Source organism: Pelmatolapia mariae, linkage group LG14, assembly GCF_036321145.2.
Source record: "Pelmatolapia mariae isolate MD_Pm_ZW linkage group LG14, Pm_UMD_F_2, whole genome shotgun sequence".
NCBI lineage: Eukaryota > Metazoa > Chordata > Actinopteri > Cichliformes > Cichlidae > Pelmatolapia > Pelmatolapia mariae.
This window is the reverse complement of record NC_086239.1, coordinates 7,184,076-7,205,173: the sequence shown is the minus strand read 5'-3', so window position 1 is coordinate 7,205,173 and position 21,098 is coordinate 7,184,076. Positions and strand designations below refer to the sequence as shown.

Genomic DNA, 21,098 nt, shown 5'->3' with positions numbered 1-21,098 from the left:
CGTCAATAATTATGCGTCTAATGTGTGGCGCATGCTTGTAGCTATCAAGAAATAACGAAATAGCGCAGTTTCTCGTGTCTTTGACCATGAAATTTCGCGTATCTGGTTCCTGTTTTACGGGACCTGAAGTACTCACAAACGACCACGACAGCCCGCCGCCAGTAGAGGCGGTAACGAGAAACCAGGACAGATTTTCTGTACCGAAGAAGGTGCTCTCCTGGTTTCTGAACATTTCCGTTTGCTAACCAACAGTTCACAGAGTCACCACCATGGAGGAGGCAAAAAACAAAGAGAATAAGCAGCCCGAAAAGACTGATGAGAAGGACAAGGACAAGGAGAAGGCCCAGCAACCCTCGGGGAAGGATAAAGAGAAGAAAGAGGAGCAAGAATTGGTACATTTTCGCCTTTTGCTCATTCATTAAAATGTAATCGAGCCAGACGTGTTAATTTGCCTTAGTCACTGTCGCTTTGACAACATGGTCGAGCAGGCCAAAAGTTAGTGGGATTTAAGATAGACGTCTGCAGAGTTTCAATTTACTGGACTGCAATTAATAAGCATATGAAATGTCACCAGTCTGACTTATTAGTACGTTGTGGGCCTCTAAAATGCTGCTAATAACCTCCGTTAGGTAATTTTAGCCTAGCCTACATCAGCCGGTATGCTAGCGTTAGCTTGCTAGTTGTTATGTCCGCTGTCTTTGCTGGCATTAATGTAGCTCTGCTAGCATGTTCGGCTAGTACTGGAAGACGTACTGTATGACACAGCAGCTAACGTGAAGTCACAGAAACTCACGCAGCAAAATCCCATCTATTCTGCAATATCATATCTCAGAACTAATTAGATTGACTTTACATTTTACAGTTAGTGGAAAGCTAAGTGAAATCCAGTGCAAACATGGACATGCGAATTCTTATTCCGAATATTCAGCATCTTTATTTGGAGAAGTTTGTGCAAACAAACAGAGAATTTGACTCTACTTCAATTTGCTTTCTTCATAGTTATAATGTACATACTACATGCTATTGGGTTTAACAAAAGTGTAGAAATTAAAAATGCTGAAAAACAAATATATAACTCGCAATTAAAGTATAGTATTATTAGTAAACCACATGTTACAGTAGCTTTCATTGTTAGACAAATTCAGTAGACACATAATCATTATTATAAAGTAGAAAACCACATTCCTGTTCATATTTAAGTTATGCCTGGTGGTATGTAAATAGTAATACATACCTGTGCCACTGATGGGCTTGAATATTTATAAGATTTTATTAAGATTTAACAGAAAGAAACGTCATCTTGAGTTCTGCTTGGAAATCTGAATACAGGACTTTGCATTCAAGTATCTTGAATTCAGTGGGAGAAATCCCAACATTTTGGGATTTCCTGAACTGAATGATTGAGCTTGCACCAAAACAAGCAGTTTATATAATACTCACTGACTGACAACAGTTGCCACTTATTAAGCAAATGTATTGTGTTGATATGCAACATCGACAGTATTGAGAGGTCTTAAGGATTCCTGTTTTTTATTTTTTATGGATTTGATTAATAACATTCTTATGTTGTCCTCTTATTATTTCAGTCAGAAGAAGACAAGCAATTACAAGAGGATTTGGAGATGATGGTGGAGAGACTGAGTGTGAGTATTCACATTTCCCCAACAACTTCTTTGTGTGTCGAGGTATGAAGCAAATTCCTACAAGGTAAAAATGTTTTGTTTTTTTCCCACATTTGCAGGAGAAGAACACAGCACTGTATCGTCCTGCATTAGAAGAACTGCGCAGACAGATTCGCTCCTCAACCACCTCCATGACCTCAGTACCTAAACCCCTGAAATTCCTGCGCCCACACTATGGCAAGCTCAAAGAAATCTATGAGGGCATGGCCCCTGGAGAGAACAAGGTGAGACTCTTGGCCAGAAAATGGACTGAATTTAGTATGAATAGATTCCTAAGAGTGTGTATATGTGTATATATTAGGGGTGCAACGATACTCGTATCGATATTGAACCGTTCGATACAGTGCTTTCGGTTCGGTACGCATGTGTATCGATCAATACAAGATTTTTAATTTATTTTATCAACTTTTCTTCTGATGATGCTGTCTGTGTTGAGAGCTCAGTGGATCTGCGTTCGACTACTCCGCCTAGGCTGCACTGTCGAGCGCAGATCCACTGAGCACAGCGCAAGCTAGCAAGACAGAAGCTTAGCTCGTTGCAACATGGTAAATTGAACCTCCCCCACCCTCATTCAGATCTGGCCTTTGGAACTATTTTGGTCTTCATGTGAAGTATGACCCTGAAGGTAAGCGCATCATGGACAAAAGTAAAACAGTATGTCGGATGTGCCACGCAGTGTTCAATTACATGGGTGGGAACTACTGCGTTAGTGCAGTTTGCTCGTTAACGTGTTGACGCTGTCCAGCCCCACGCACGGGGCGATCCGCGGTAGCTCGTTAACGGAGATTTGCCGTGTTGTGGCGTTAACGTCATTTCAGATTAACGCTGACAGCACTAGTGGGAACACAATGAATATGACTGCACATTTACGCCGACATCATCCTAGTGCAAAGACAAGTGGAAGCAGACAAAAACAACAAGCACGCATGCTACAGACTTTACCCGAGTCATTTAGACAGCCGTTAGCACATGATTCTCCTTATGGGGACCTGATATGTTTAATATGCTGCTGAGAGTGTACCCCAGAAGAAGCGTATAGTATAGCTTTTATTTTGGAAAGAGCCATTTCTCTGTAATAAACTCTCTTTTCCAAAGATGAGGGATTTCTCCATCAGATATTTATTTTTTTATTACTTTGTCATTTCAGCAACATTAAATTTAAAAACTGTACTTTTGAGTTAAAATATATATTTATAATTTTAATAAATGACAAATTAAAAAGGCATGAACATTTTTTTGTATGGAAAAAATATCGAACCGTGACACCAAAGTATTGAACCGAACCGTGAATTTTGTGTATCGTTGCACCCCTAGTGTGTATATATATATATATATATATATATATATATATATATATATAAATGGGGAAAATGTGATGTGAGAGGAAGAAGCTTGACGCATTGCACGAGACCATTAAGAATTTTTAATGATATGTATGACAGTCCAGTCCTGCCACTCATATATCTAACAAGTACCGTCTTTAAAGTGTTTTGGGTGGTATGGTCAGTCAGAGTCAGAGAGACTTTATTTATCCCCAAGGGGCAATTAAGATAGATACCTTGCCGACCGTACATACAATACACAAACATCACATTGGGGAGACGGGTCAGGCTAGGTAGCACTGGCCGGTCGACCGCACAAGCAATGACCTGGAACCGAACAATGGAAAATGCACAACATGAGGAAAGACGAGGAGAAAAAAGAACTCCCCCAGACTGAGCTCCAACAGGGAGATCAGTTTGAGAACAGGAAAAAAAACCCACCTCAGCACATAGCACATGAATCATCACATCTCACAACATAGAAAACGTAAGCTTCAAAGGCGTTTGGACGGGGTGGGGGGTGAGTGTAGGTCTGTGTCAGTGTGCGCGCGTGTGTGTGTTCCGTGTTCAGCTGAGAGAAAGTGTTGCTTCACTCACTTAGGCAAAAGTCAACAATCTTCGGTCAATGCAGATGGCCATGAAGGAGGGGGGAGAGAGTCACAACAACAGTCTTGTTATGTAAGGGAGAATTTTGTTATTCTCGTCAGCTCTTGCCTTGAGCATCCAGCTGGTGCCAGGGGGGCCGCATGAGATGAAGATGGTAGTTGTTTTGGTTAGTGCAAACAAACTGCCTCCAATTTTGCAGTTGGTCTAATGTCCGTCACTAGTCACCAGGTCTCTCAATTCCCGTTGCAGTGCCACCTCCAAGATCTTATCCATATTGCGTTCAGTAAACGCAGTCTGAGTACTCACAGCCCTGCCGATCGTCTATCATGTCGGCCAGCCTTATGGGATTTTGAACAGCTGTAGCCGGTTCTTGTTCTTCGATAAGCCAGGTCCGAGCCAGCTCCAATCAGCCAGAACTCTGTTATCGTGGTTCCGAATTGGTAGATGTCGTTCACTGTCCTCCATCGAGAGTGTCACCAGACACACGACACAACGACCAGTATCCGGCATCCGTCTTCGCAGGACAATCGGGCTCTCCCAAGCCCCGGCTTCTCGCCGAGAGGGTGTCAATTTCGTTAAGGGACCAGTTGATCAAATCCATAATTCTTCTTTAGGTTTTTAGAGAACAAGTCTGGGAGACTCTGAGGGTTAGAGATAGGCAAGACTATACAAAAGACATGAGAAGCCAAGCAGGAAAGACAAGGGAGGGAGAGTGAGAAGGAGAAAAAGCGACGGCCTCCGTCCAGAGCCAAGAAAGAAAGGTGGTGGAGTGGTTAGAATGAGGGTTACAAGTTCAACCTCCACTGGGGCTTTTTGCATGACCTTTACTTGTTCTCACTGTACCTGTGTGGGTTTCCTCCATGTTGTCCAGCTTCCTCCCACAGTTCAAAGACATGCATGACGGGTTATTTGGCCATGAATGTGAGGTAGACAAAGTACTTGGAAGTGTATAGAAATGCTGTATGAGTGTGTGATTAAAATGGACCTTCTAGTTAAAAGTGCTCCATTACATTGTGGGTCATTTGAAAAATATCCAACATTAGGATTGGGTTTAAACAGTGTGTGTTCATGTTTGTTGTTGCAGCGCTTCTGTGCTGATGTCGTATCAGTGCTCGCTATGACCATGAGCGGTGAGAGGGAGTGTTTGAAGTACCGCCTAGTGGGCTCCCAGGAAGAGCTGGCCTCCTGGGGACATGAATACGTCAGGTAAGACATGTTACAGTGGAGTGCTGCGAACGCCACAAGTTTTCTGCTGAGTAAAGGGCCCCGCTTTGGAATGATCTAACTGAGGAGTTCAGGTTCACATGTTTAGACATGTTGAAGTTTTCATAAAGGACTCTAATTGGCTCTCTGTTCACTAAGGTTTTTTGGTTTGCTTACAGTGAGAGGAACAGCTGCTGTCAGCTCTAGAAATATATACTTTCAGTTCACCCTGGTGTTCTTCAGCATAGTACTGCCTCTTTGCTGTCCACTATGTGTCAGCCAGAGATGAGCAGCCACAGCTCTACATATCTTTCACAATAATGTGCTTTTACTGTTCAACATTGACATTTTTTAACAGTAGAATTTGCAGCAGCTCTGTGGCTCCACTGTTTTTTCCTGTCTCACTTTCTAGTAATTGAGAATGTTCCATGTAACCATCTGATTGCTAATGAAACTGAAACTTGTCACTAATTTGGAACTTTTTGAAAAGTGCAAAAGTCAGTACTAACCACTTCCCAAATTATTAGTTACTGATTTATTTGGATTAGTGATTAAGGTCTAATTAGTCGCATTTTGAGTTTGGTGTCTGCACCAAAAGTCTGTTGATTTGATACTGAAAGGAATTTATACAAAAGCTTGACAGATATTGTGTTTTTACCTTCTGATGAATAAGTGGAAAACATTTTTATTTTCCTTTGCCTCATTTTTTGGTGAGTCTGTTTGGAGTCACTATTCTGTCTGTGTCTTTCAGACACCTTGCAGGTGAGGTGGCTAAAGAGTGGCAGGAGGTAGAGGAGAATGATAAGACCCAGCAGGAAACGCTTTTGAAACTAGTGAAGGAGATTGTGCCCTACAACATGGCCCACAATGCTGAGCACGAGGCATGTGACCTGCTGATGGAGATTGAGAGGCTGGACATGCTGGAGGACTATATTGATGAAAACGCATACGGCAAAGTCTGCCTCTACCTCACCAGGTGTGTTTGAGCTATTCTACACAAACCTTGTTTAGTTTAGCATGTTGTATAGTATAAATATGAATTAGTGATTTTTTCACTGGAATATGAGCGTCTCTTAACTTTGTGCTTCACTTCTTCAGCTGTGTGAGTTACGTTCCTGAGCCAGAGAACTCAGCACTGCTGAGATGTGCCTTGAACATCTTCAGGAAGTTCAACTGTTATCCAGAAGCCCTGCGCCTGGCCCTGATGCTCAATGATGTGGAGCTTGTCGAAAACATCTTCACATCCTGCAAAGACATGTAAGAACTTTAAAGTTCTACCTTTAACTTTAAAGACCCAACATGATCATGTTGATTCTCACAGGTGCAAAACTTACTGACACAATTTCTGAGTGTGCATATATATTTAACTCTATTAAGGTATATCAAAGTCATTTGGTCAGATATTAGTGGATAAGGTGCATTAAACACAAACTCCTTCTAATTTTATTGCTTCCAGAGTCATCCAGAAACAGATGGCATTCATGTTGGGTCGTCATGGCATGTTCCTGGAGCTTAATGAGGATGTAGAGGACTATGAAGACTTGACTGAGATCATGTCAAATGTGCAGCTCAACAGCAACTTCTTGGCCCTGGCTAGAGAGGTAGGACAGGAGGTTATAAAGAAATGTATTTTAAGGTTTAAGAAATATATTGAGAATTGTTCAATAAGGGGTGGCATTAGACCAGGGTCTTTCTGTGTGGAGTTTGAATGCTCTCCCCGTGTTTGCGTACTCCCTGGGTACTCCAGCTTTGTTTATAGTGGGGTTAACTCTGAATTGCCCTAGGTGTGAATGTGAGTGCGAATGGTTGTCTGTCTTTATGTGTTAGCCCTAAAACAGCTGGGATACGCTCTGGCTAATAAGGTTGCATATACAGCTGTGGTCAGATGTTTGGAAACTGTGGGGAAAATAATTTTTTGATCACCTGGTGAATTTGTAAGATTGCTCAGTTAGAAAGAAATGAACAATCTAGTATAGTTATGGTACTTTCATTTTAAAGGAGAGCGACAGCAAAAACACATTAAATAAAAGTTAACTGATAAATAAACTGATTTGCATGCCATTAAGTGAAATAAGTATTTGATCCCCAAGCAAGACATGACCTGTTGGCATTCACAGTGGCAATTTCTTGTAGTTGGTCTCCAGGTTTGCACACATCTCAGGAGGGAATTTGGCCCACTCCTTTTCAAGTTTCTTGTTTTCTTGACAAGCTTGTTAGTGAGCTTGTGTAGTTTTGGGCTGATCCACCACCTTTCTTCTGGTAAAACTCACCCATGAGGCAAGATCTTACGTGGAGCTCCAGACTGATGGTGATTGATAGTCATTTTTTTTCCATTTCTGAATAATCGCAAAAACAGTTGTCACCTTCTTACCAAACTTGTTGCTGTCTAGTAGTCCATTCCAGCCTGTTGCATGTCTACAATCTTGTTCCTGACGTCCTTTGACAGCTTTTTGTTCTTGCCAATGGTGGTGGAGAGGCTGGAATGAAAGAAATTGATTCTGTGCACAAGTGTGCTTTGTAGCAATAAAAGATAGATTGACTGTAATCTGTGTACCACATAGAAACACAGCCAATCTGTGAGACCCAGAATTCTGGTTGGGTGGAGAGGATGAAATGCCTATATCACTCAGACATGCAGATCAATTTATAACTTCAATGTAATGTGTTTTTTGCTGGATTTTTTTGTTCATATTCAGTCTCTCTCCATTAGAATGAAACTGTCATAAAAATTAGATGAATGAATGAATTAAAAAAAAAAAATCACCCCAAAAAATAAATTCAGCTTGTGGAGCCAATAATTTTTCTTTAAATCAATAAACATGCATGCTGTCATTCCACCCTGGAGAAACAGTTTGAAGCAAAGTTCAAAATTATGATGACTAGTGCTGGGCGATATGACGATATATATCGTGTGGACGATAGAAAAGTGTCTATCGTGCCATTTGTCTTCTATCGTTTCTATCGTTTCTAACCCAAACTTTTATAAATTATTACATAAAATATATAATTAACCGTTTACAACCGGTCGGAGCAGGCACACTCCGTTTTACCTAACTATTTTTAAATCCCTGTAGAACTGGAACCATGTATGGTAGTGCAATATTTTTTTTTGCATGTGAAACCGGAGGAGTTGTACTTGCATCTTATGCCATTAGCTTGTCCTAGGTCACGGTTTCCTTCCACATATAGCTTTGCAAAAATTGCATAAGAAGCACTTGCAACAACAAAAACATAATATTCCAAACTTGCAGCAACAAAAACATAATATTCCAGAAACACGCTTTGCCGATGTTCATAACACTTCCTACGTTGGCATATACGTCAGCGCGAATTATCGCATGTCCGCCATTACCTGCCCGAAACCGGAAGTGACATCATTTTCGCGAAAGGGCCTTATAGGGCTTTGGAGTTGACGTCACGCCGCAGTGCATTGTGGGATCGCGGCGCCATGTCAGAAGGCCACAAATCAAAACAAACACACTGTGTTGGAAGCAGGACTGCCAGAACCATGCTTAAAATCAGCGCAAAAGACAAAGGGCTGTATCGCGAACGATTGCGCCCAGACGCCAAGAGACGGTACATGGAAAAAATAGCGTGCATCGGTAATGTGGACCCGTATGAAAAAAGGCAGTGGAGCGGAAACCCAGACAGCCTACCGCCGTTGTCCTATCCCAATATCTTCGTGTACCTTTGTCTGTGGAGTCAGCGCATACACGGCGAATCATTTTCGGAATTATAAATTCCTGGAGGCGCACATCTAATTCACGAACGGTTGGGTACAAGATTTGGCCGTTTTTAAGCCTCCAATTTGTGAGTACGTTGACCATATGACCAAGATACAGCCAGAGGTTGCCAGCTGTGCGTTGCCATGTAAATAGTTAGCAAGTACATACACATGAAATGCAAAGTACATGTGAACAGATCTTGAATAAAAAAAAAATAAACATACTTTTCTTTTCTGTTTCATATTTCATATGCTGGTTTGCCTGCAATAATGCCAAATAATACGCTACTCCGTCAACATGACGTGGTTCTGGAGCATCACACATTAGGATGTTTTATCTAATTATCTATGACCTCAGCGCATTCAAAATAACACTAAAAGCCTATTAAGAGAGAGATGAATTTATTTAGAACTCACCGGAAAGAAAATGCCGCGAGCAAACCAACCAAAAATTGGGGATGGCAGAGAACTCGATATCCGCTCGTCTGACCGCTGCAATCCAAGCCTTACGTCTTCGTTTAGTAATATCGGATACATGAGATCCCTCCTGTTGCCTCCAGGAGGGGAAACGATGAAAAGAGAGCCCATTTTCCAGCTTCTTGCCTTCCCTATTGTGTGATCTAACGTTGCAACACAGCACGTACGAACCATAGCTGACGCTTCCGTGTGCTTTCTTTGGCCTACTGTCATGGCGGGAGGGGGCGTGGCCCCGTTCCCGTGACATCACGCTCCAAAGCCCTATAAGCCTATGTTGATGTTTTTAAAAGTCATGTTTGACTTTATGCTTTTCTGTATCGTTTCTGGGATGCTTAGAACTCAAATTACACTGTTGGAAATATTATAATGCATCAAAATAAACTATTTTCATTTTTCCTGTAGTATATAAAAATTAGTGTATCTCAAAAATAAAACTATGAAGACACTCAAAATAAATTTCTCGTGGTTGGAAACTTTTGTATTTACAGTTTTGAGGGATACACCTCTTAAATTTTTTTAACTAAAAATATATGTAAAAAAACAAAAAATGATTTTCAATTTTTTTTGTAGTTTGTTGCACTACAAGTTTTTCCAATTTATGTAGTTACTGTGGACTTAATGCATACATATTATTAAAATTTGGGCTATAACGGTTGTATTGATGTATGGAAACTTGAAATGCTCCCACAAATGGCACTACAGCATGTAAAAACATAAAGATAAGCTCTGGCGGACTTGGTTCTATGGTAAGTCTTAAAGGGTTAAGTAGCCTGTGGCAAATATATTAGTGTTGTCTTCTCAATATACATGCTCTTAACTTTATGCAAGAGAAAATAAAGTATAAAAAAAATTATATTTTTCGCAAAGAAACTCTGTCTTGTGGTTTGCGAGCTGGTGCTGCTGTACGTGCACCCGGATTTGCGACATACTTTACGGTAACTCAAAACAAAGACTGCACCCTCAGCACTTGCTGTTTATAGACTGCGTACTTTCTAGATGACCACAGGTCAGGTGGTATATCGTGATATATATCGTTATTGTGATATAAAATAATTCATATCGTGATAAATATTTTTTCCATATCGCCCAGCACTAATGATGACGTTCATCCTTATGAATGAACATTATGAGTGACGGTAAACTTCTGATCAAACTGTACAAATGAAACTGTTAAATGGCAACAAAAAGCTGCAAAAAGTTTTCATGAAGATAGATTTGTTTTTTATTTACAAGTCAAACATTGTTTTGATTGCCCAGTTTTCACATCATGACAGCTTATTTAGATCCATCCTATCATGTAACAACTTGTCGTCTGCGTTGCACAACACTTCAGTTATTAATAACAACTTTGAGGAAATGTTTTTCAAAGGGTTAGAAACGATGGTATGTAATGTGATGATATGGTCAGCAACATCTAAACTTCCAGTATCCAAACCTTTTTGTGGCCAGATTTCGATATCTAAATTCAGGTACCCAGAAAGGCCCCAATGTACCACCCTCCCCATTAAAACTGTTTGTCTATACTACGTGGAATCAGTTATACAAACAGGAAACACTAGGTTTTTTGTAGAAAGGTTGTTGCTGAAGACTTAATTGAGATGAACTGTGGATAAATGTAATGCCAAAATTGTAAAAAGAAGATAAGAGGCAGAATAAATTACCTCTGGAGTAGGTGACAAATAGATGGTGAAAGCACTGAATGAAAAGCCTAAAATGACTCTCATCACTGGCACTTTAAGAATAATGGTGTATGATTCATAAAGGGAGATGGAGGATTATACCCTAAGCACAGCTTCACTCGCTAATGACTCAGTCCTTTTTACTTTTATTAATAACAAACTTGTCTTGTCTTCCCCAGTTGGATATCATGGAGCCCAAAGTACCAGATGACATCTACAAAACACACCTGGAAAACAACAGTGAGTACATGTGAAAATGGTTTACTGTTTCTATTCTGTTAGGTGGTATATCAATTTGAAGACTGATATACTCATTTTCATTCTTTAAAAACTTTTAGCAGTCTCAGTTTGGTTTGCTTTAACCTCTGTATCGTGAGCACATGTGCTGCAATTTGGTTTCACCTTTCACCACTGGTAGATAAAGTGAGGAGCATTGTTAGGACTGTCTGGTTGTAATAACATAACAAAACTGCAGCACATAGAAAAATAAGAAGGTAACAAATAGGGCTGGGCCATATCATACCGTTCACGGTAATACCGGTATAATGTTGGGCAACGATAAGAAAATGAAATATCGCGATAGAATATGGGTAAAACGCGCATGCGCAGTGCCTTTGTTTTCATACGCACATGGCGGAAAAAGCATGGCGGAGAATGAGAAGGGCGAAAGCAGATCGTTGAATGAAACGGATGAACCAGCATTGGTTTGTAAAAATGCTGCAACTTCAGTGATGTGGAACTGGTTTAGCTTTCGTCCGTCAGATACACAACAAAGCACTATTTTTGGTAGAGCATGCTAGCGGGCCATCGTTATTACCGTGTTTTTTGGAAAATACGGCACACTTAAAATCAATCCTTTGATTTTTCTGAAAATCGACAGTGCCCCTTATAATCCCGTGTGCCTTATGCATGAATTCTGGTTGTGTTTACTGACCTCGAAACGATTTTATGTGGTACACGGCACTCGAAAATTTGTCAAATGCTTTAGTACGACTTTGGTAAGCTACGAACCCGCACCGCTTGATGGATTGTCGGAGCATTACGGCTATCGTAGGGAGGAGCCTCGCGGAGTGATACGTACTGTGCTTCAACATAGGTATTGTGTGTGTATAACCTCTTTTTAAGTTTTGTGGATATTATACATGGTTATGCTGAGGATATGTCGGCCAATTTCCACTGGAAATGCCTTTTGGTTAAACTGTCAGCAAGGAATTTGCACTGTTAAATTTTTATATAACTTTAATGCACATAAAAAACAGCTGCTTGTTTAAGTGAAAATACATTGATGTTTTTTTTATTTGCACTAATAAAGTTGAGTTGGCAACTCAACTCAGCTTGACTTGACTTAATTCGACTCAGTTTTTAGGGTTTTCCACTGGGTGGTGGTATCTAGTACCAGGTACCGTTTTTTTAGTAGCTCTTCGCCTTGGGTTCCAAGCTGAGTTCAGCTGAAAAAACTCCAGTCATGGGAGTGACGTCACTGGATGACTCACAAGAGTGACTACTTCACAAAAATCAATAGTGTGAATCTCCATCAGAGCTGAAGTGGACCAGACAGAAAGCTGGATCCTCTTCTTTTTGAATGCAAAAGTGCTTCTCTCTCTGTTGCTCTCTTTGTATCTCTATATCTCTCTCTATCTGTCACTCTTGGTTCACTTTAAGAGGCCGGTGTTTGGTTTTTTAAATCCATTCACATCATTAAAGACAAAATGAGGTAGTTTGATACCATCTGTGTTTTGTGATTTACTGTTAAGTTGAGCTAAATGAACCCACGCTCCATCACCTTTGTGCTGTATGTGGCAGGGTTTGGAGGCAGTGGCTCCCAAGTGGACTCGGCCCGGATGAACTTGGCTTCTTCTTTTGTGAACGGCTTTGTGAACGCAGCCTTTGGACAAGATAAACTCCTCACAGATGATGGCAACAAGTGGCTGTACAAGAACAAGGACCACGGTATGAGAAAACACACATTGCACACACAGCATATAAAGGTTGGAGGGCTTCTGTGGCTATACTGGGTACTTTTCAATCTCACAACCATATATCTGTGAGCATTTCTGGCAGTCTTCAGCACATTTTATTTGCCGCTGTCTTCAGGCATGTTGAGCGCTGCAGCTTCCTTGGGTATGATCCTGCTGTGGGATGTGGATGGTGGTCTGACACAGATTGACAAATACCTCTACTCTTCTGAAGACTACATCAAGGTATAGTTTGGATATATTCAAGGGGACACGTCCAACTTTTCCTTATATACAGATCAGTGTCCTGTTTTGACATTTGTAATGCATCTGCAGCACTGTTTTTATAGCAAGGCAGTTATATAAAGAGCTCACTCTTCACTGACTTGGTTTTAACAATTAACTCTGTGAACAACATAAGTGATCCTCAGGCTTATTGTGAATTGGGAGAGGTATAAAGTGAGCCCCTATGGGTATCACCTTTTTGTTTTTTTGTTTGTTTGTTTTTTTCCTCATGCATCATCCTTGTCTGTGCAGTCTGGTGCCCTTCTGGCCTGTGGCATTGTAAACTCAGGTGTAAGGAATGAGTGTGATCCAGCTCTTGCCCTGCTGTCTGACTACGTCCTCCACAACAGCAACATCATGAGGATAGGAGCCATCTTTGGGTGAGGAGAATGCTTAGAAACCATCCATAGAGATATCTTGTCTTATATTCTTTGAATGTTAAGTAATCACATTATGTCCTGCTCCCTTTCTTCTTTTTTTCAGACTGGGTCTTGCTTATGCTGGCTCCAACAGAGAAGATGTCCTGTCTCTCCTTCTCCCCGTCATGGGAGACTCTAAATCCAGCATGGAGGTATGGCTTCACATTTTCTATATAGCTCCCTATTCTTAAGGAGGATCAGATTAGTATTATTTCTGTGTGTCTTAAATCCTCAGGTGGTTGGTGTGACGGCGCTGGCATGTGGTATGATCGCAGTAGGAACTTGTAATGGTGATGTGACCTCCACCATTGTCCAGACCATCATGGAGAAGAACGAACAGGAATTGAAGGACACATATGCTCGCTGGCTGCCTTTGGGCTTGGGACTCAACCACCTGGGTATGCATTTGGGGAGAAGAAGGAAAATAAAATGCACAATTTCTCAAAGTTTGACAACTTTTTCTGAATCATTTTGTGCTGAATAAAATCTTTTAAGTTTTTATTGTAGTGCATAATTTCTTTCCTCCTGGTCAGCTGCTCTAACTGCTGTCATTTCATTGACTTTAGGGAAAGGAGAGGCAATTGAGACGACTCTGGCAGCTCTGCAGGTTGTCCCTGAACCTTTCCGCAGTTTTGCCAACACGCTAGTGGATATTTGTGCATATGCAGGTTAGTCTTTTAGGCTTACCACACACCTACTGCAGACCTATGTACTGTGTTAGTTATATTTCACTGCTATAATTTCCTCCTCTTCTGTCCAGGATCTGGTAATGTGCTAAAGGTGCAACAGCTTCTCCACATCTGCAGTGAGCATTATGAAGCCAAGGAGAAGGAAAAAGAGGAGGACAAAGATAAGAAGGACAAGAAGGACAAAGACAAGAAGGAGACTGCTGCTGACATGGGCTCCCACCAAGTAAGGACAGACTTGTAGTCCTTATAATCATACATCAGTTCTTTTTATTTATCTGTTTTCCTACATGGGTAGAAGGAAAAAAAACCTTGAATACTTTGTTTACTCTGTCAGGGTGTGGCTGTTCTTGGTATTGCCCTTATTGCCATGGGAGAGGAGATTGGCTCAGAGATGGCGCTGCGAACATTTGGACACCTGGTCAGTTACACTACTTTACTGGCAGTGAATCTTTTCAGTTTCATTGCTGAATGCTTTGTTGTTGCCTTATCTCACCACCTCTGTGAGAAAAATTCATGTTTTCTCAAAAATGAAGTCAGCACTGACTTCTGTTCTGCATTTGATTCTTCTCACTCACATCACTCCTCCTTTTATCTTGATTCTTGTTCTTATTCTTAAAGACTTTCTGTCATTTGTGTACAAGGGTGCAACAGCCTAAGTAGGCAATTCATATATTTAAAAACACATTTTTGTTCCTGTATATTCCTGATTTATGCTGTCATGAACTTTCATTTTCTTTCTTTGCATTTTATCAGCTGCGTTACGGTGAGCCCACCCTGAGGCGAGCGGTGCCCCTGGCCCTTGCGCTCATTTCTGTGTCTAACCCGCGTCTGAACATCTTGGACACCCTCAGCAAGTTTTCCCATGATGCTGACCCCGAGGTCTCCCACAACTCCATCTTTGCCATGGGCATGGTGGGCAGTGGTAAGTTTAGGAAATATATGAAATCATGAAAACTAACAATGGTTGCCATTATACAGTACTGTGCTAAAATATTGAGCCGCCCCGCATTTCTTGATATTCCGCTTCCAAAGAAACTTGTAATATTTTAAAATGATCTTGAGCAATAGTTCTCCAGCTTTCTGAAGAGCTTTCTTTGGCCGTTGGCTGCTTTTTCACTCATTTTCTGTTCAGGACTTGTACCTGACCATTTTCAGAGGAATGTTATTTTGATAACACCAATCCTAAATCTGATCCTAAATATTATCATCCTTAAATAATTTCTGGAAACTGGACAAGTGAAAGATAGTTTAAAAGCCTGCCATTTTTTGTTCTATCTACAGCAAATGAATAGTATCTGAAAATCATGTCCTTAACAAATAGGGGGACAAAATCAGCAAAGAATTGACAGAGGAGCTGAGAGATACATCTGGCACCTCCACCTACTACGTCATCTGTGTCATTAGAAATGAAAATGATCTCAGTGGAAGAGTAGCTATCAAAAAGCCTTTCTTAAGGGAAGAGAACAAGGAGAAAAGGCTGAGATATGCCAAATAACACAAGACCTGGACTTAAAAGTGGCAACAGGTCTGATCGAGGGATGAATCTAAATTTGAAGGTTTTGGTTCAAATTGTTAATGTGTACAGAAGAGGGCAGGAGAGAGGTACAGCTGTGAATATCCACAACCACCTATGAAACACAGTGGAGGCTCTGTCATGGTTGCTTCATTTCAGCCAGTGCTGATGGAGATATTGTCAAAATTGATGTAATTATGAACACTGAAAAGTACTGTCAGGTTTTTATCCACCATGCAATACCAACTACAAAGCATTTGATTGGAAACAGCATACATTTTCAGCATGATAATGATGCAAATCACACTGCTGATGCAGTAACGGCACATCTGGATAGAAAAACACACTGTTAGTCATGGACTGGCCTCCCCAGAGCCTGGAGAACAAAGCCTGGAGAACATTTCCTGAGGACTACTTAAAGAAATTACAGAACGCTGCCTAGCCTTCAGCCTGCTTTGCTGTGCATTTTATTTTCATTTTACAATGAGACTCCTTTTACAAAATAAGCATCTTTTTGCATTAAGTAAGACTCGAAATTACTGACTGTCAAATTAGTCACCAAAAACCCAATTTCAAAATGTTTACTGAGACCATAGATCAATTTAGAACTAGGATCTCTTCCTGTGCTGGCTATTTGTAAAAAATGCTGCTTTGTCCAATGGATTTTCCTAGTAGCTAATTTCCTAGTCAATTCAGTTATAAGTAGAATAATAAACTGGTCCAAAATGAAGAAAAATACAGAAAGCAGTTAAAATTGAGTGCAGTTGAATTCATGCATTCAATTCATGGGATATCAAATATTTTCTTTTCAAGCCTTTCACCATATTATTCATAACAAACTTGTATTTTAAATCCAGCTAAAACGTGTGGCTCAATCTTTAACTACATCTTTAACTACACTGCTACATCGTCATGTAGCAGTTAAAGATGTCCCAGCCTTCATAGAATGGTTCATTATCTTGCTCAAAGTACTGCAGAACCATGCTAATTGGTTAAGATGCTAATGTGCCAGCTATCCGAAAAACTAACTGGACTAAGGTTTCTCACTAAAAATTTCACAGAATGCTTGAAGGTGCATGTTACTTAGTTGGCATTTTCAATGGAGCACAATGCCTCCTCAACTGAGAGTGCCACCAGTGTCAATGCCCTTTACAAGTTTAACAGCTCTTAATTTTTTCCATTTCCTCAGGCACAAATAATGCCCGACTGGCAGCCATGCTGCGGCAGCTGGCACAATATCACGCCAAAGATCCCAATAATCTCTTCATGGTCCGACTGGCTCAGGTGGGTGGCAAAACAAAAGGAACCCTGTACAAGACACAAATGAACTTTTGGAAAAGTGTGTGAGTGCGTGTGTGTTTGTGTGTACGCGCACGCCTTGCGTGTGTGTGTTAGAGTAATTATTGACTTTTTGCCGTGTTTGCCTCCGCAGGGTCTGACTCACCTGGGCAAAGGCACACTCACACTCTGTCCCTACCATAGCGACAGGCAGCTGATGAGTCAGGTTGCCGTGGCGGGACTGCTCACTGTGCTCGTCTCCTTCCTCGACGTCAAGAACAGTGAGTTAATCTTCTCCCACTCAGCTGCACACATCCATTATTAGTCAGTAATTTGAAAGTTCTTTTGAACCGAGAGTCTCCTGTGCTAACATCCCCTTGTGTCTTGTGTGCATTACAGTAATCCTGGGGAAATCTCACTACATTCTCTATGGCCTGGTAGCAGCCATGCAGCCACGTATGTTGGTCACATTCGATGAGGAACTCCGACCGCTGCCTGTGTCTGTTAGAGTTGGACAGGTAAAGCCAGGGATAACTTATTTGAGACAATTAAAGTCTGCAGAGCTTATTGACTCTGTCTTTTCTCCCTAACACAAAGCACCACAGATAAAGTTTCAAACTGTGTTCAGAGAAAGATGAGATTACCTATCCTACTTACCCATGTAATTAATTCCCTTCTGAACAGGTTCTGCTGTCTTTTTTTTTCTCTGAGAGTTGCTGAATGCAAGAAGAACTTTAACAGCTCTTTTTCAGAGAAATAAAAATGTTTAAGAATAGAAGCGTGGTGGAGAATGTATGTAATTTAATGGCCAAAAAATGGACATGGTTGTTTAACACAATTTTCTCTGACCTGTCTACAGGCTGTGGATGTTGTGGGCCAGGCAGGTAAGCCTAAGGCCATCACAGGTTTCCAGACTCACACCACGCCAGTGTTGCTGGCTCATGGAGAAAGGGCAGAGCTGGCCACAGAGGAGTACCTGCCCGTCACGCCCATCCTGGAGGGCTTTGTCATCCTCCGCAAGAACCCTAACTATGAAACCTAGACTGCACCCGTCCTCACTGGCCTTTTCTCGTGTTTCTAAGGGTAGCCCTCCATGGCTCTTGGCAGTTGTTATAATTAGTTGTTCATTGCATGGCTGGAAAAGGGCTAGACAGGCCTGTCTTTCTTCATCTGTCGTCTGCAGCCCAGCTCTAGTGGTCATTAAAAATGGATGGATAGGGTCTGGTTAATTGGACTGGTATGACACAGGGAGGGCATACTGGGACCTCATCCTCTCTACATAAAGATGGTTTCCTCATTGCTCCAATTTTGATCCATCTCTCCCACATGTACTGAACCAGCTGTTTGACTGACCTGAGGCCAGTTTATAAAGTGGGACCTGTTCAACATCAGCAAATGAATGACTAAAATCCTGCAAAATCCTCATCAGTACTTCACATGTTTCCCCCGCCAACTATTAAATTCATTTTAATAAAAGCATTTAAAAGTGTGTATTCAGCATCACGATTTTCTTTTTGGTTTTTGTTACAGTACTGTACAAGGTTGAATCAGTAATAAAAACGTCGACCAGTTTGTGGAAATGCTGTGACTGTGTTTTTGTAATTAAGAAGCAAAATATGTTTTATTTCTCTTGCTAAACCTATTCAAACAGTTAACATGGCTTTGCCATTCAAGTGAGCATGTTAGCAGTAAAAATGAAGTTTATAGTTTTAATAGTTTATAGCTGCCAACTAAAGTGCTTGGTTCAACTTTGAATTTCCAACTGCATCTCATTACACTTTAGTTGATCTATTAATTTTTGTTTTTAACAAGAATTGCCAAGCTTTTGTCACATTTTAAACGCTGAATATACTCAACGGTGTCTTTGCTATTTTGCTTTGATCTTCAGATTATTATTTATAGTATTTATTCCATTTAAATGCCTTTCTTATTGCTATGTGATAATAAAAGAGTAGCCATGATAATTGTTTGAACCAACTTTACATCATTTTCACAAAGGACGTCAGCCTACTATTATCACTGAAAAAGCCAATGGATGCCTGTTACTCACAAGAAGAGTAGAGAAAACACTGGTGACTAAAGATTTTACATTATTGTTCAGAACACGATCACTGGGAAACTTTCACGTGATGGGATTTTGCCGGAATTACTAGGTACCGGCTTCCGGGAAGACTTTCCGTCCGTCCGGCTCCGCGGACTCAAGGAGAGAAAGGTAACGCCACGATCCTCAGCTAAATTCTTTATTAAAACGTTTAATATCTGAGATAATTGTTACGTCTCTGTTCTATGGAGACTCTGGGGAACGTTCAGACCTACCTTTCACATTTTAGTGGGGTGATTTGGCTGTGTCCTGTGACTTTGTTGAGTGCTTTCTGCTGGATGGTGTTCCTGCTGTGTTTTTAGGGATTAGCTAGCTAGCTGGTCGCTAGCATTCCATGCTAACGCGACGTGGGTGTTCTTTCTTCATTTTAGCTTGTCCGGCTAGCAAGCTAGCATTTCGATAGACAGCCAAGTTGCTTACATGCCCGTTTGATTCGGGGACACACATTATGTTATGTGTATTATATCATATAAGAAAAGTGACACACAGACTGTCGTGTCACAGTGCTGTTGTTTCGCCGGTAAACGTAAATTCTCCTGCTAGCTATTGAGCCGTTTGTAGGCTAGCTTCAAAGTAGCCTACATAAGATACGTGAGCAGCGAAACCACTTTTGGCTGGTGAAGGCGTGTTTTGCCGAAGTGCCAAGCTCCCGACTGAAAGTATTAGAACTCCTTTACACCTTTTTGGCTGCCCGGCTTTACATAAAGAGATGACTGTAATCATTTAATGTATGTATTATAACATGCATACTGAGAGCTTGATACCTGAAACCATGTGATGGTGATTGGTGCCGGCAGAAATCCACTGCGTTGGGCAAGCATGTAAAGCTGATTTAAAGATCTGGCTGTATACATGGAGCAAGAGTCTTTTTCTTCATGAGCAAAACAAATGCTACAACTCCAATTCCAGGAATGAAGAGAAACTGGACAGTGTGTTTTGGAGCCTGAGTGGTTGAGTAGATGGATCACTGTGCTTTTAACTTGTCAACTGCAGTGGGAAATAAGCCACACGAGAATCTGGGATTTCCTCTCGGCATCCCCTGTACTGCACCGGTGTAAGCGTAGGTTGTCAGAACTGAGCGAGGTGTTTGGCTGCAAAGTGAAACTGAGGTGTCTGACTCATTCGGGTTAGTTACAGTATTCATCACTGTCACGACACCACTGGCATCACTGCCGCGCAGTTTATCCTCATATAGCTAAAGCTATAGCAGCTATTGAACCAACGAGCTAATAACCAGGAGCCACCTGCTCAGCTCGACCGGGTTAGTATTTCTCCTCCTTAGATCCGACCTGTGTCACGCTTGTCTTCATTGCTGCCTCCTCTACACGTTGTTGGACGTGTATGCTTTGTGCTGTAGGTAAAATAGATGGTTGTCATATGTGCTGTCGGCTGAGGTGTGGCTGGCGTGAAGCCGGCAGCTGGGCTGTGCATCGCGCCAGTAGCAGGAGAAACCACGTGGTAGATCGAGGTTGGGCCTAGGAAAGTTAGCAGCATGGCTAACTGCATAACATACAGCAGCAGCAGCGGGTTTGTATTTGCAGATGTTTAGGGCAGCTTCTATTGTGCGTGAATATGCGTTTACTGTAAATAACACGGGAATAGATGCATTTGTCGTGTGTTTGGCGCACGCGTAAACACTGACACGCCCCTGTGTCAAAGCAAAAGTGTCTCACAGTTTGGACAGACCGTTGTCTTGACAAGCTTGGTGTAAATGTCTCTGCTGTATCTGTGTCATTCATATATATATATATATATATATATATGGTGGGGGTGGGAGGCAGTCAAACGCTGGTATTGGTGGTATATTCACATTTAAACCTTTTGATGATCACTTCGTCTACTGCAGCAAACAGGAGGCTGATGTTAAGGACTGCAAGCATGTGACCTTATCTGGGAATGTGGGTCCAAAATGGATGCTGTTTCTTATGGATGGCATACAGTCTATATAGCTAATACAGGCAGGTGTTTACTGTCTGTCTTGTCTCTATCAGTGAACATTCATATTTGATATGCAGTGGTTTCAGACAAGCTTTATTTGGAGGAAATGAATAAAACTCACAGCAGACAAACACATGGAGCCAGCTTCTCACAGTTTGCCTGACATAAGGATACCGCCGAGCATCCTGTTGTGAAATTTGAAAGCCTGGAGACTGGGCATGTGTGGG

General features: G+C 41.3%; 2 protein-coding genes across 8 annotated transcripts in view; both read left to right on the top strand.

Annotated features, from left to right (window-relative positions):
• Positions 1–214: 214 nt before the first annotated feature.
• Positions 215–18,412, top strand: psmd2 (proteasome 26S subunit ubiquitin receptor, non-ATPase 2). Its single transcript, XM_063493727.1, has 21 exons — positions 215–392; positions 1,587–1,643; positions 1,742–1,906; positions 4,695–4,816; positions 5,565–5,789; positions 5,912–6,070; positions 6,270–6,414; positions 10,873–10,933; positions 12,497–12,643; positions 12,788–12,894; positions 13,186–13,313; positions 13,417–13,504; positions 13,588–13,750; positions 13,919–14,020; positions 14,113–14,264; positions 14,376–14,459; positions 14,795–14,963; positions 16,744–16,838; positions 16,987–17,113; positions 17,232–17,350; positions 17,692–18,412. The coding sequence occupies exons 1-21, from the start codon at positions 270–272 to the stop codon at positions 17,872–17,874; spliced, it is 2,721 nt and encodes a 906-aa protein (XP_063349797.1). The 5' UTR covers positions 215–269; the 3' UTR covers positions 17,875–18,412.
• A 586-nt stretch (positions 18,413–18,998) lies between these two features.
• Positions 18,999–21,098, top strand: part of LOC134640793 (eukaryotic translation initiation factor 4 gamma 1-like) — a 37,299-nt gene continuing 35,199 nt past the window's right edge. For all 7 annotated transcript variants that reach the window (XM_063492728.1, XM_063492724.1, XM_063492723.1 and 4 more), the window contains exon 1: positions 18,999–19,044. The gene's annotated coding sequence lies outside the window, so the exon portion shown is untranslated. The remainder of the gene's footprint in view (positions 19,045–21,098) is intronic.

Bases quoted from the DNA above. Each gene is read 5' to 3' on its own strand.
- psmd2 (XM_063493727.1), top strand. From the start codon at position 270: ATGGAGGAGGCAAAAAACAAAGAGAATAAGCAGCCCGAAAAGACTGAT. The intron at 1,644-1,741 runs GTGAGTATTCAC...CCACATTTGCAG, and splicing joins TGATGGTGGAGAGACTGAGT to GAGAAGAACACAGCACTGTA. The intron at 13,505-13,587 runs GTATGGCTTCAC...TTAAATCCTCAG, and splicing joins ACTCTAAATCCAGCATGGAG to GTGGTTGGTGTGACGGCGCT.